This window comes from Camelina sativa, chromosome 9 (genome assembly GCF_000633955.1).
Source record: "Camelina sativa cultivar DH55 chromosome 9, Cs, whole genome shotgun sequence".
NCBI classification, from domain to species: domain Eukaryota; kingdom Viridiplantae; phylum Streptophyta; class Magnoliopsida; order Brassicales; family Brassicaceae; genus Camelina; species Camelina sativa.
This window is the reverse complement of record NC_025693.1, coordinates 3,591,714-3,604,612: the sequence shown is the minus strand read 5'-3', so window position 1 is coordinate 3,604,612 and position 12,899 is coordinate 3,591,714. Positions and strand designations below refer to the sequence as shown.

At 41.4% G+C, this 12,899-nt stretch overlaps 2 protein-coding genes and 1 pseudogene across 2 annotated transcripts; 2 read left to right on the top strand and 1 right to left on the bottom strand.

Annotated features, from left to right (window-relative positions):
• On the bottom strand, window positions 5,267-6,246 carry LOC104710380 (TLC domain-containing protein At5g14285-like). The gene has a single exon (XM_010426957.1). It carries the CDS (start codon window positions 6,239-6,241, stop codon window positions 5,483-5,485), a length of 759 nt encoding a protein of 252 aa, XP_010425259.1. The 5' UTR covers window positions 6,242-6,246; the 3' UTR covers window positions 5,267-5,482.
• LOC104710379 (carbon catabolite repressor protein 4 homolog 6-like) lies at window positions 8,255-9,746 on the top strand. Its single transcript, XM_010426956.2, has 2 exons — window positions 8,255-8,615; window positions 8,704-9,746. The coding sequence occupies exons 1-2, from the start codon at window positions 8,509-8,511 to the stop codon at window positions 9,128-9,130; spliced, it is 534 nt and encodes a 177-aa protein (XP_010425258.1). The 5' UTR covers window positions 8,255-8,508; the 3' UTR covers window positions 9,131-9,746.
• Window positions 11,351-12,899, top strand: part of LOC104714971 — an 8,524-nt pseudogene continuing 6,975 nt past the window's right edge.

Here is a 12,899-nt window from a genome sequence, read left to right as displayed (position 1 = left end):
GGAGAAGCTCATTCTCAGTTCTCACAGGGATCGACACCGTGAAGATCAACGGAACTCATGACCACTACACAACTCTCACCGCCATGATAGCCGCCGGTCCAACCAGAGCAAGCCTCCAGAAGAATCCACACTTCCCTGCGGCTAGGTTCTGCGAGCTCAAGCAAACCGACCGTTCAAGCGGGGAAGAACTCAATAGTAATGGACCCCCAAACTTCAAAGGCCCAAGCTAAAAGACAAGGCCCATCCAAAAAACCAACGGCCCCCAAAAAACGGAACAATTCAAAAGACATTGCCTCCACCTCTAACACCCGCCAAAAGAGAAGAGTAGCATCAAAACCTCCTCTTCAACGAACAAGAGGGATCGCCAGCCCACAAGCGGGAACTAGCAGACGTAAATGGGCACCGAACAGGGTCACCAACCCACCAAGAAAAAGGTTATGTCTGGAATCTGAACAGGTAACCACTGCGAAAACTAATCTGACTGAGAACCAAGCCCCAAGGCAAGCACCAGGGACTAGTAACGCTCCTGCCATGGTCTTAATCCCAGATGGGAACTCAGGAAGGGTGGATTTTCGGTATCCCCCCGATCCTCTTCCTTAGTCACTGCGAGCTGGAACTGTCAAGGGGTGGGGAACTCCATTACAGTTCGTCGACTCCGGGAAATCTGTCTCTCCCTCTTCCCGGATGTAATGTTCCTCATGGAAACCAAAAACCAAGATGACTATGTCTCAAAGGTGTTCAATTGGATGGGATACTCAAACTGTTTCACTGTTCCCCCTGTTGGTCTTAGTGGAGGGTTAGCTCTGTTTTGGAAAAGTGATATCACTTTAGAAGTTCTTACTTCAACTGCAAACTTCATAGATACAAAAATCACTCACAAACAACGCTCCTTCTTCCTGACGTTTGTCTATGGCCCTCCACAAAGAGATAACAGATCAAAATTTTGGAAAATTTATCGTCTATTGGAGAATCAAGAGACGCTGCCTGGACCCTGTCCGGTAATTTCAACGATATCCTAGACAACTCTGAAAAAGTTGGAGGTCCACCAAGACATGAGGGCTCTTTCTTCTTGTTTAGGAGATTTGTCTCGCAGATGGGATTATGGGATGTCAAACACTCCGGAAACCCTCTATCCTGGCGGGGTATGCGATACGACCACTTTGTACGTCAACGACTAGATAGAGTCCTAGCCAATGCGGCTTGGACTGAGATGTTCCCGTCGGGATGGTGCTCCTACCTACGCTATGAAGGGTCAGACCACCGTCCTCTTATTACTTTTTCGACACCTCTCGGAAGAAGCGAAAGGGACTTTTCTGGTTTGATAGACGGCTGAGAAGTAACCCAGAAATCAGAAAGCTAGTGGAAGAGGCGTGGAATAACCCCCAACTGCCAACGGTGTTAGCTAAAACAAATGCTTGCATACACCTTCTCGTGAAATGGACAAAGACACAACAAGCAAACAACGCTTTACAAATCAAGGAATATCAAGACGCCCTGGAGGTAGCTCTGTCTGCAAATATTCCAGACCCGGACACCATTGTAGAAGTCACAGCAAAACTGGAAAGAGCATACAAAGCAGAAGAATTATTCTGGAGACAACGTTCGAGGATTCTCTGGCTTTAGAGCGGTGATCAAAACACGGGCTACTTCCATGCTACCACCAGAGGACAAAGAGCACGAAACAGACTCACTGTTATTGAAGACGAGTCGGAACCACGTTCCACGAAGAGGATCAAATCGCAACAACCATAGCCAACTATTTCAACTCAATCTTCACCACCAATCCGCTAAACGACCTAACAGTGTTGGAAGGAACCAGTCTCCCATGTGTCTCCCCGGAAACGAATATCTCTCTCACCAGAACTCCCACCGTGGAGGAAATCAAAGCTGCAACTTTTGCAATCCATCTAGACAAGGCCCCGGGCCCCGATGGCTTCTCAGCAGGTTTCTACCGCTCATACTGGGATATCACGGGGCCTGATATCTGTAATGAAGTCATACATTTCTTCACGTCAGGAGTAATGACAAACCGTTTGAACGAGACACATGTTTGCCTCATCCCAAAAGGTCAAGGGACGGGCCCGAGGAAAGTCTCTGACTACCGTCTGATCGCCCTCTGTAACGTTACTTACAAGATTATAGCCAAAATTCTGACTACACGGCTGCAACCTTTCCTCCCCCATCTTATCTCAGAGCATCAGTCCGCCTTTGTCCTAGGTAGATCCATCTCCGATAACGTGTTAATCACCCACGAGATCCTTCACTTTCTCCGGACGTCCAAGGCAAGAGTTTGATGCTCAATGGCGGTTAAAGCCGATATGAGTAAAGCATACGACAGAATTGAGTGGAATTTCCTAAGAGCTGTCCTAACAAAAATGGGGTTTAGTGAGAAGTGGATTACCTGGGTGATGGCTTGTGTGACCTCAGTCTCCTATACATTCCTCATTAATGGATCCCCGCAAGGAAAAGTCTTCCCCACTAGAGGCCTCCGACAGGGAGACCCACTCTCCCCCTACCTCTTCATCCTATGCACAGAGGTTCTCTCTAGTCTATGCCAAGAGGGACAGAGGAATGGCTCTCTCAAAGGCGTCAAAGTAGCTAGGGGTAGCCCCCCGATAAACCACCTTCTCTTCGCTGACGATACCATGTTCTTCTGCAGAGCCAACGAAAAAGACTGCAAGGCCCTATCGGAAATAATTCAACGGTATGAAGCTGCATCAGGACAGTGCATCAACTACAACAAATCCTCGATCACCTTCTCCTCCAAAAACACCAAACAACCTTAAGGCGAAAGTTAAACAAACCCTCAACATCACCAAGGAAGGAGGAATTGGGAAATATTTAGGCCTTCCTGAACATTTTGGGAGAAGGAAAAGCAATATCTTCACTTCATTAGTCGATCGCATTCGTCAGAAATCTCTAGGCTGGCAAAACCGATTCCTATCTGGGGCAGGGAAAGAAGTCCTTCTTAAATCAGTCCTATCTGCCACACCCACGTATGCAATGTCAAACTTCAAACTGCCAAAATCCCTTTGTAAAAGAATCCAATCTGCCCTCACTCGTTTTTGGTGGGATAATAACTCTGAAAAACGAAAAATAGCATGGACATCTTAGGACAAGTTATCTCTCCCAAAAGCTGCAGGTGGACTAAGCTTCAGGGAAATTGAAAACTTCAACGATGCGTTGTTAGGGAAGATAAGCTGGCGTATACTAACAAGACCTCACTCCCTTCTAGGGAGGGTTCTCCTTGGAAAATATTGCATGGATGACTCCTTCCTGCAATGCAAAATGCCTTCAAACCCCTCTCACGGGTGGCGAGGCATTATGGTGGGAAGAGAGGTACTCCGCAAGGGACTTGGCTGGATTGTAGGCAATAGAAGGAGCATAAAGGTTTGGGATGACGCATGGCTCTCAACCTCCTCGCAGATCACACCTGTTGGCCCCACCCCTCAATCTGAACTCTCGCTTCAGGTAAGTGACCTCCTTCACACGGAATCTAACTCTTGGAATGTAGATCAGATTCGATCACATCTACCTCACCTTGAGGATCTTATCCGACAAATCAGACCGAACGTCAACATGGCAGACTCATTAGTTTGGCTCCCAGATAAATCAGGAGTCTACTCCTCAAAATCAGGGTACAACATTCTAAAACAGAACACCAAGAGTCTTCACCCCGGAGACTTCAACTGGATGACATCCATTTGGAACCTGAAGACAGCACCCAAAATAAAACATTTCCTATGGAAAGATGCAGCAGGAGTTATCCCAGTTGGTGAAATCTTGGAACGCAGGGGTCTAAACACAGACACTGGCTGCAAACGATGCGGTGAACCGGAATCAATTATGCATCTCCTGCTACACTGCCCATATGCAACAAATGTCTGGAAGCTCGTGCCTGTCACTGTCTCCCATGTCAACAGAGGACACTCTGGACCACAAGTTTGGCTCAAAGAACTCAAACAGTGCACTAACCTGCCTCCTGTTGGCGTCTCAACTCCGATCTACCCTTGGATCCTTTGGAACCTCTGGACAGCACGCAACCATCTGCTCTTCTCAGATAAGTCGTTCACAGAGGCAGAGACACTACAAAAAGCGATCCTAGATGCTAAAATATGGTACCAAGCCCATGAATCTACAAAGACTGAGGAAATTGATCCACAACCACGCCCTAACAAGAGTCCAACCCCAAGAGAAGGTTTGATCACCATCGAAACTGATGCAGCTTGGAGGAAGGAATCTTTAAACTGTGGCCTCGGTTGGATTGGAAGAGACTACCAAGGCAACCTCTCCTTTAAGGAATCAGCGGGTGAAACTTTTGTAGCATCTGCACTCCAAGGCGAGGCTTTAGCCGTCAAAGCGGGACTGCAATCAGCAAAGGACAAAGCTTTCTCGCATGTTTTCATCAGGTCCGACTCAAAATCTCTAGTCGACCTCCTGCACACTAACAAGATAGTTAATGAACTAGCAGGGATACTTTATGATATTAGGGAGCTAATCTCTGAGTTCTCTTATGTGTTCTTTACCTTTATTCCTCGCACGGCAAATCTGTTAGCCGATGACTTGGCAAAATGTGCTCTCCGTATCCTGGATAACTCCTCTTGTACTTTAGCAGAACACTCTATTTAAGTTTTTTAACCGAATTAAATGTTGACAAAAAAAAAAGTTATAAAACCATTTATTTTTTCTTTGAATATAAATTAATATTAAAAAACGTTTTTATTAAAAATAAAACTTCACTTTAGTATATAAGTTTAATTTTAGTGCAATTAACTCTTCAAAATGTCTCTTGACTAATACTTATAAGTTATAACTATGAGTGTGGTTTATTATCAATCTATTTTATTTGAGTTCTTTTTTTGACGAATCAGTTCATCCCATACAATTTAGAATTGGGTAACCCTTCACTAAAAATAAAGACATGTAAGCCAGCAAGAGACTTGGTATTGAAAAAAAAAAATACTATAAAATGTTTTTGTCAACGTAATTTTATTTTCTTGGTCAACTCCCATTTAATTATTAATAATTACCAAATTTGCAAGTCATCGACATCAAACAATATAATCCCATGTGGCGTGAACATTTCTAAATTGTATTCACTTATCACATGAGTTAGGAAACTTTTTGGCCTAATCACGAATTTAAAGGATGTTTACTTTTTAAATTGAATGAATATAAAAAAGGTTAAAACATTCAAGGGTTGACAAGTTGTATAATTTATTGAGTTTACGTAAGATTCTCACGTTTGCAAAGTGATTCAAGAAACTTACAGCACAAATAACAGTTACATTTAGAGTGATTTAAAAAACTTTACAACACAAATATAACAGTAAGATTTGGATCCACATAAAGTACAATATCGTTAATAGAACATTACACAAAGACAATCAAATAAATTTGTATGAACATTACTAGATCTAGATTTCTATTCAATCAAACAATTTTTACCTTTTTGTTCGAAAAAAGAAAAATATTAATCATTTCATTTAGATTTCTTGTTAGAGTTGTTCTTCTCTCTAAACCAATCAACCCAATTACGTAAAACCCACAAAACACTAACCAAAATCGCAACCCCAATGACAACAAGCCACGACAACCAAGCCCACCGTGGAATAGCTCCCTCGGCCGCACCACTGCCGTAAAACGCCGCCATATCGTACAAAGCCACCGGACCAGCCAATCCACGAACAAGAGTGTAAAACAAGTAAAAAGGCGGAGACAAAAGCTCCCTCACTCTCCTCGCCATAACGACGTCGTGTTTCCTATACCCGGTGATCGTCCAAACGTTCTGACATGCGCTCGTCACCTCCGCGAGGACCAAGAGTAGGAGAAGCGCGTGAGCTCCATGACCGACGGCGAACCGGCACGTGGCGAAGACGTAGAGCGTCGCGATGTGGTGGAGGATGAATATGAAGTCGTTAGGGAGGAAGATTAGGTAGTGGAAGAGATCAACGGTGAAATAAGCCATGCTGAAGTCGAGCACGGTTGATTCCACGACGGTGTTGGGTGAAGCGAATGAGTGAACGGCGGCGCGTGGAGTTGTTAAAAGCGCGTGAGAGGCCATTACAACGGCGGGAGTGCCGTGGAAGAGTGACATTAAGCAGCTAGCTCCTAAATGTGATGATGATTTCCATGACCGGAAAATTATGAAATAGCCGATGAGGTATACGGCGAGGAAGAGGAGGAGAAACGACGGAAGTGTCACCGGAGAAGAAGAATGGTCAAACAACGACGTTTCCATGGTTATGTTTTGGAAACTGTTTGGGACGTTTAATGTGCTCAACGATTTATAAATTGAGAGGATTTGGTCGATCTGGTGCGGTGAGGTGTATGGAATGTACAGTACATCTAAAATAACAGAATTTGAGCCGTTGGATTAAGAAGTAAGATTAAATTTGACGTGTATTAGTGTGCGTGCGTGCTTACAAGTTATGCTCTGGTGACTTCTTTGAATATTCGTTTCGTACTATACAAGTACAAGATGTGTAAATCACGGAGTTAGGAGTTGTAGAGCAGATACTCTTTGATTTGTTGTATGACCCAACGTTACATTGTCTTTTTTTATGTATATAGATGTAGACTAAAACAACAAACAAAAAGAAAAAGGAGGGAAATTTTGTAGCTAGTAAAGTCTAGTAAAGACCACGTAGATACGTTTGTTCAGACAGTTTCAAGTGCGATAGTATAGCCCTCAGTGGAGAAGGTAGAACATGCATCGGGAAATTGGATCTGAGGCATATTTTACTTTATGAACTAAAGGCTATACTACGGCACTTGAAACTGCCTAAACAACCATATCCACGTGGACTTTACTAGATGATTTTAACAGCTACAGATGATGATGGCATTGAATGTTTGAGTTCGTGACATAAATGCAAGAAACTATACATAAGGTTCTAATGATCACACCGGATATGAAAGTTGATAGATAATATTGATGTAAGAAACAAAACTGGTGTGAAATCTGAAACACATGTTGAAGAGATGATTATAACCTCAACCTTGTGTGAATCTATGACTACAATTGGGGCAAGTGTAGTATGTTGTCTGTCCTTCATCCGCTGTCCTTTAATATATATTATATTAATTAAATGAGAGATTAAGAGATATATGTACAATAAGATGCGATTATGAATGTTTAAAAACTGTTGACAACATCTAAACATTGGCAGTAACTATTTCATTGCTGTTGCCTGGATAGTTATGTTCTTGGTGTTACGTTTATTTTCTCCAATTTGTGAGACAAGGAAAATTCTTCATGTTCTAATAATGGATTTACTCTCTCTCTCTCTCTCTCAGCATATTACAGTGACATATGTGTTGGATCGGAGCTATCGCCCTGTCGGCTGGAGAAGAAAGAAGGTGGGGGCATGCGAAATTTATATAATGACGCTTGGTGTTCTTGCACCATACCGTGGGATTGGCATTGGTAAGTGAGTCATAAATCTGCCATCCCAAACTTGAATCTTCATACTGACAGAACATGAATAATGTAGAAAACTGTTGCGTAATTCTGTTGTTCCTTACGTTTTAACACATGAGGCTAGCTGTAGTATGTTTTTTTCGGTAGTTTCTCTATTTAGAGATTCGAACCACCATGAAATAGTCCTGAGGGTTTTATGCAATGACTTCCTCGTATATCAAGATCCAAGATTGTATTCCCCTGCTTCAAAAAAAGGGAAACTCTATAACTTGTGTATCTTGTTTTGTTTTGTCTTTTGCAGGTTCAAAGCTATATTGAATCATGTTCTTGACATGTGGCTCCAAGCAAAACATGTGTGAGATATACTTGCACGTTCAGACAAACAACGAAGACGCGATCAAGTTGTACAAGAAGTTCGGGTTTGATATCACAGATACCATACAAAACTATTACATCAACATTGAACCAAGTGATATTGCTACGTTGTCAGCAAGTCCTTCGCTCAGTCTGAAGCCAACAAATGATGGATGAAAAATACCCAACTCGGGGAAGCCATTCGTCCCCCAGTTTCTTTGTTTGTTCAATTTCAAGATCTATTCATGTTATGATGATCCGTCGGTTTCCGAGTTTTGCTTGTCTTGTTGACCTTAAAAGGTTTCTTATTGATTCTACATTTATAGATTCATGGTTACATACTTGTTGGTTTTGGACCTTTTTTTGGTTGGGGAAGTTTTAACTTTGCAATTCAAAGCTTTATATATAGTCAGTACTTGCCACTCCAGGGGTTCGAAATTGAGGTTCCATATCTGAAATGTTGTTCTATAAATTTTGAGTAAAAGAGATACAAGATTCTTGTTATGAGTGTTGTTGAATATTGAAGAAGAAAATAAAGAACTGTAGAAGAAATATGACTTTGGCTTGCGTGCCGTTAATTCACAGTGAAGACAGACAGAGAGCTGTGTACTTCTAGATTCCAAAAACGGCACGATTGTCTAAGAATCTCCGTTCATGGGACTGATTCGTCTCTGCAAATTAAGCACCGCTTCCCTTCGAGGTCGCTTTTACTCACTCGATCCGATTGACCAATGCGGCGTTCTCGTTTCGTTTCCCAAGTTTTCTCCGACGTTGCTTTCGCTGACACCTCCACTCTATCTCTGTTCCAATCTTCACCACCATGTCTACTCGTGCTCCGGTAAATTTCCTCAGCCATACTCTTATTATTGTATCACTCTCGCTGCGTTGCTTCGGTTAATGGAATATTAATTTTATTTCTTACGGAGGTGGACGAGGTGCGAGAAGTTTCTCCGATCTTCCGTACAACAACGACGCAGGAAGAAGAGACAAGTTAGTTCGTTACTGAAGACTCGCATTTTCAGTCAGTTCATGACGCCAATCTCCGATTCCGGCATGGTCAACAACCTCAGCCTCCGCTTGGTCAGCGGCAGCAACCACCCGTTCAATCAGAAGAATTACGGATTTCGACCTCCGCCGCCGTCTCAAGGTCAGTGGCAACAATTCCGTCAACCTAATCATCCTCCATCCAATCAAAGCTATACGGCTTGCCTTCCCCCTCCGTTCTATCAAAACCAGATGTCTCCCCCGCGGAGCTTCCGTCAACGACCACGGTCAAAACCTTCAGATTACCGTGAATGGGAACATGCTAAAACGCCGCTGCCTCCTGGGCCTGGCTCCGGTAAGTTTTGCTGAAAAATTTGATCATCTCATTGAACTTCACGCCAATTTCTATATTTATTTTTTTTCCTAATTTGATTCACTTTTTTGTTATGTGCAGAAAAGTTTGTTGTTCTATCGTATAATTAGGGATGTTAAAAATGGGTTTTACCCAGTTGGGTACCCAAAACCAGGATAGAATGGGCAGGACTCGTTTACACAAAATCTTACACGGGTTTTAAATGGGCAGGACCCGTTTACACAAACTCTTACACGGGTTTACCCTTCTGGGTTATGGATACCGATCGGGTTTTTTTTTACTTCATGTCAGTTAATCATAAGCCGACAAATCAAAGTACATATGCTCTCTCTCAAATTCGAGTGACATTAATTATAAGCATCATATAATTTCTTTTTGTATGAGGTTTTTGATTCTCATCATCAATCGTTTGACCTTTGATCTGGGTTCTAAAATTCTTATTTTGTGGGCTGCCCTCTGTTTATCATGCTTATTGACGATGCTTGAGTTCGTCTCATGAAGTTGGACTGTGGTGAAAAAAAAACACGAAAGAGGCAATTTTAATTTCGAGGTGGCTATAATTTTCTTATTGCACATATTTGTTAAAGATTAGTTTGAGTGGGGGAGGAGAAGACACCAAGTTACGATTTGTCTCTTTGTTTCTTTTATTGTTTTTATTTTTCTATGTTGATGGTGTTCAATTGTTCATGGTGGCTTTGGTTTAATATCTAGCTCTTTGATTGGTTTTCATTTTTCAGATCGTTTGATTTTGTTGTTGTTTATTCTATTCATTATCGACAATCTGGGTACTGTGTTAAGATGAAAATTTTACTTTATCTGAGGTGTGGGGCAGAAAAAAAAATTTCTGATGAGTTAGCATTCGGGTACCCATGGGTAGTCTTAGTATAATCGGATTTTTTTGCAGATTTACCTATAATATCCCATATAATAGGTATTTTGGATAATAAAATACACAAAATACATAATAAAAATCATATTTTGTATACATAATACATAATATAAATATACAACGTAAAATGCAAAATACACCATATGAGACAAAAAAAATTTGGGTACCCACGGGTTTACCCACAAGAGTTAAAACCCGTTCGGGTTTACCCACTAGACCTAAAACCCGTTCGGGTTTTTTGAATCTGGGTTTTTTTTAGGCGGGTTTTTTCCGGGTTTGGGTCGGGCCGGGTTTTTTCACCCATTTTAACATCCCTACGTATAATATATTGGCGGATTACCTTTGCAAATGATCACTGGAGTTGGAGAAGTCTTTACTTTCACATACCGAGGAACATCTTGAGCTGGGGGTGTAGAAAGAGCAAATTAGTGTTCGAGCTTGGCCTATGGTCTGCAGATATAATGTGTCTTTCAGTTCAGGTTATTGTTTCTGCTATATCTTCTTGTAATTGTTTGTATGAAGGACTAAGAAGACGAAGCTCTGTTGCGTTTTCATCATATGCACAATGATCTAATGTTTTTTTTGCATATGTCAGGAAGTTGATAAAATTTCAGGACTTAGAGGAGGAGATGAAGCCCCGGGGATACAGTGGCATTTGGAAGGTACGTATATGTTCTAAATTTGTTGAAAAAACAATTAGGGTTTATCTATCTTTCTTACGAGTCATGCTTAGTGTTGTTTAAAGATGGTGATTTTGAGTTTGTATTCTCCACTGATTCTCTTGGAGTAAAAAGATTATATGGTATGTATCAGAGCTTCTAAGAACTAGGCTTCAATTGTACAGGGGCTAACTCTTTCGTATAAAAATGCACATGCGGACTGGTTATGCTGTTGACGGTTGTGCTATATTTTGGCGATCAAATAGGTTTGATTCCCTTGCTCTTCCTTGTGTCCTTCAGTCTGGAATCTTGTGTGGAATCTCATTTTTTATCATATTACGTTCAAATTGGTTCATGACTCATGAGGAAAGCATCCAGTTCAATCAACTTGGTCTTCGGGATAATGTTGCCCAAATTTTTGTTCTTGAGGTAATATAAAAAACCTTATGGGGATAGTGAGTTACATACGTTTGCCACTTTACCCTTTAAACTAAATTTGGTTCTGTGTAGACATTTTTGACTTCACGTACAAAAGAAAATGAGACCCCTCCACCTGAAAGGTAACCTAACAATATCTATAAATGTTACTATCATATTTTTTTTATGGATTGATAATTGCCATTCACCAGGAAGTGGCTGATTTCTTTCAGATTTCAGTGGTTTTCTTTATGGGCTATACTTTGTGGGTGGGTTGAAGTGAATTGCCATTTACTTTGCTGGTTCCCACCGAGTTGTCATTTGTAACATTCACGTGTTTTTAATCCTAAAAGAGGAGACTTTAAACTTGGTCAGGTACTTTCCTTTATTGCCATATTCTATCTAGTTTGTAGAAATCTTTTTCCAAACGACAGTTTTACTCTCTGATTTAACTCTATCTATACGCATCAACATGTAAAAGTGTTAGTTGTCTTAGATAAAACTGTTGAAGCAAAACACTTGGCCCTTTGCTTAACTTGGTTTGTTTAGCTGTTTCCATTTATCATCAATGTATTTATCTCTGTTACGTAGGTCAGGACACTCTTAGATAAAGCTCATGCTGTTTCAAAACTCTGGGATGATGCGCCTGTTGTTCTTTGTGGGGATTTCAATTGTACACCAAAGGTAGGACACTCTTACCTTAAACAGTTGGTATACCCAATATAACTTGTTTTGTGACATGGTCATAACATTCTTCCACCTGGTTGCAGAGTCATTTGCACAACTTCATTTCAGACCGGAAGGTAAAGCTTCATTGTTAGGCAAGTCCTTCATCTAATAGTAACATTATATATATGGTTCCAATTGAATCTTGTGCTGCTCTTTGCAGTTGGATTTGTCTGGTTTGGCCAGAGACAAAGTTTCGGGGCAAGGTTCTGGTGAGTTTCGTCCACCAAGGCCAGAAAATTATACGACGAGGTAGAGCAAGAACTCACCAAGTTCTTCGACATCATTATGTATTTGGTTTTTCAACTTAATAATATCTCCATGTTTACCCTAGAATCTTTGGGTTCTACTCTGCTTTTGAAATGATCAGCATGGTTGATAGGCCTCCTCAATTTTCCAGGTTTCAGTCCACCAATAAATCTCCACAAAGTCAAGTTCAACCACCAGATTCGATCACTAATGCTCATATAGAGAATAACTCCAACATAGATGCCCCCTCCGAAAAGACATCTGACCTTCCATGTGGTGATACAATTCTTGCTGGTCACAAAGCCACCTCCAGCTCAGACCAAGTATTACCAGGCGAGAGTATGGCCGCAGATTGTAATTTTGGAATAGAAAACAGAAAACCTGATGTCTCCGGGAATCTCTCGATATCTGAAGATCTTTCTTCAGTAACCATATCAGATACGGAACCTCCACATGCTTCCAGTGCTAGAGAAGATTTGAATACAGATCATTCTGTAAGTTCCGTTTTATCTACAGAGCATTCTCTGTGGAAAGAGCATTCTGGAAATTTCATGTCAACAATTGATGTTATTTGATTATTTGTTTTTGCTGTGGATTTTGGCAGGCTATGACGAAAAGAATTGGAAAGGGCATGTATGAATGGGCAGCCAAAGTCGATGAGTATGCACGTGGAATGGTTGGACCAACAGGATCAACTCTCTTTGAAGAACTTGGTTTGTACTACATTAGTCCTGTTGATGGACACAACATTGAAGATCTAGTTTGTGTTCTCCGAGAAGTATCTTCTCTAGATTCAATGGGTCCTGTGTTGGTCCACGTGATCAC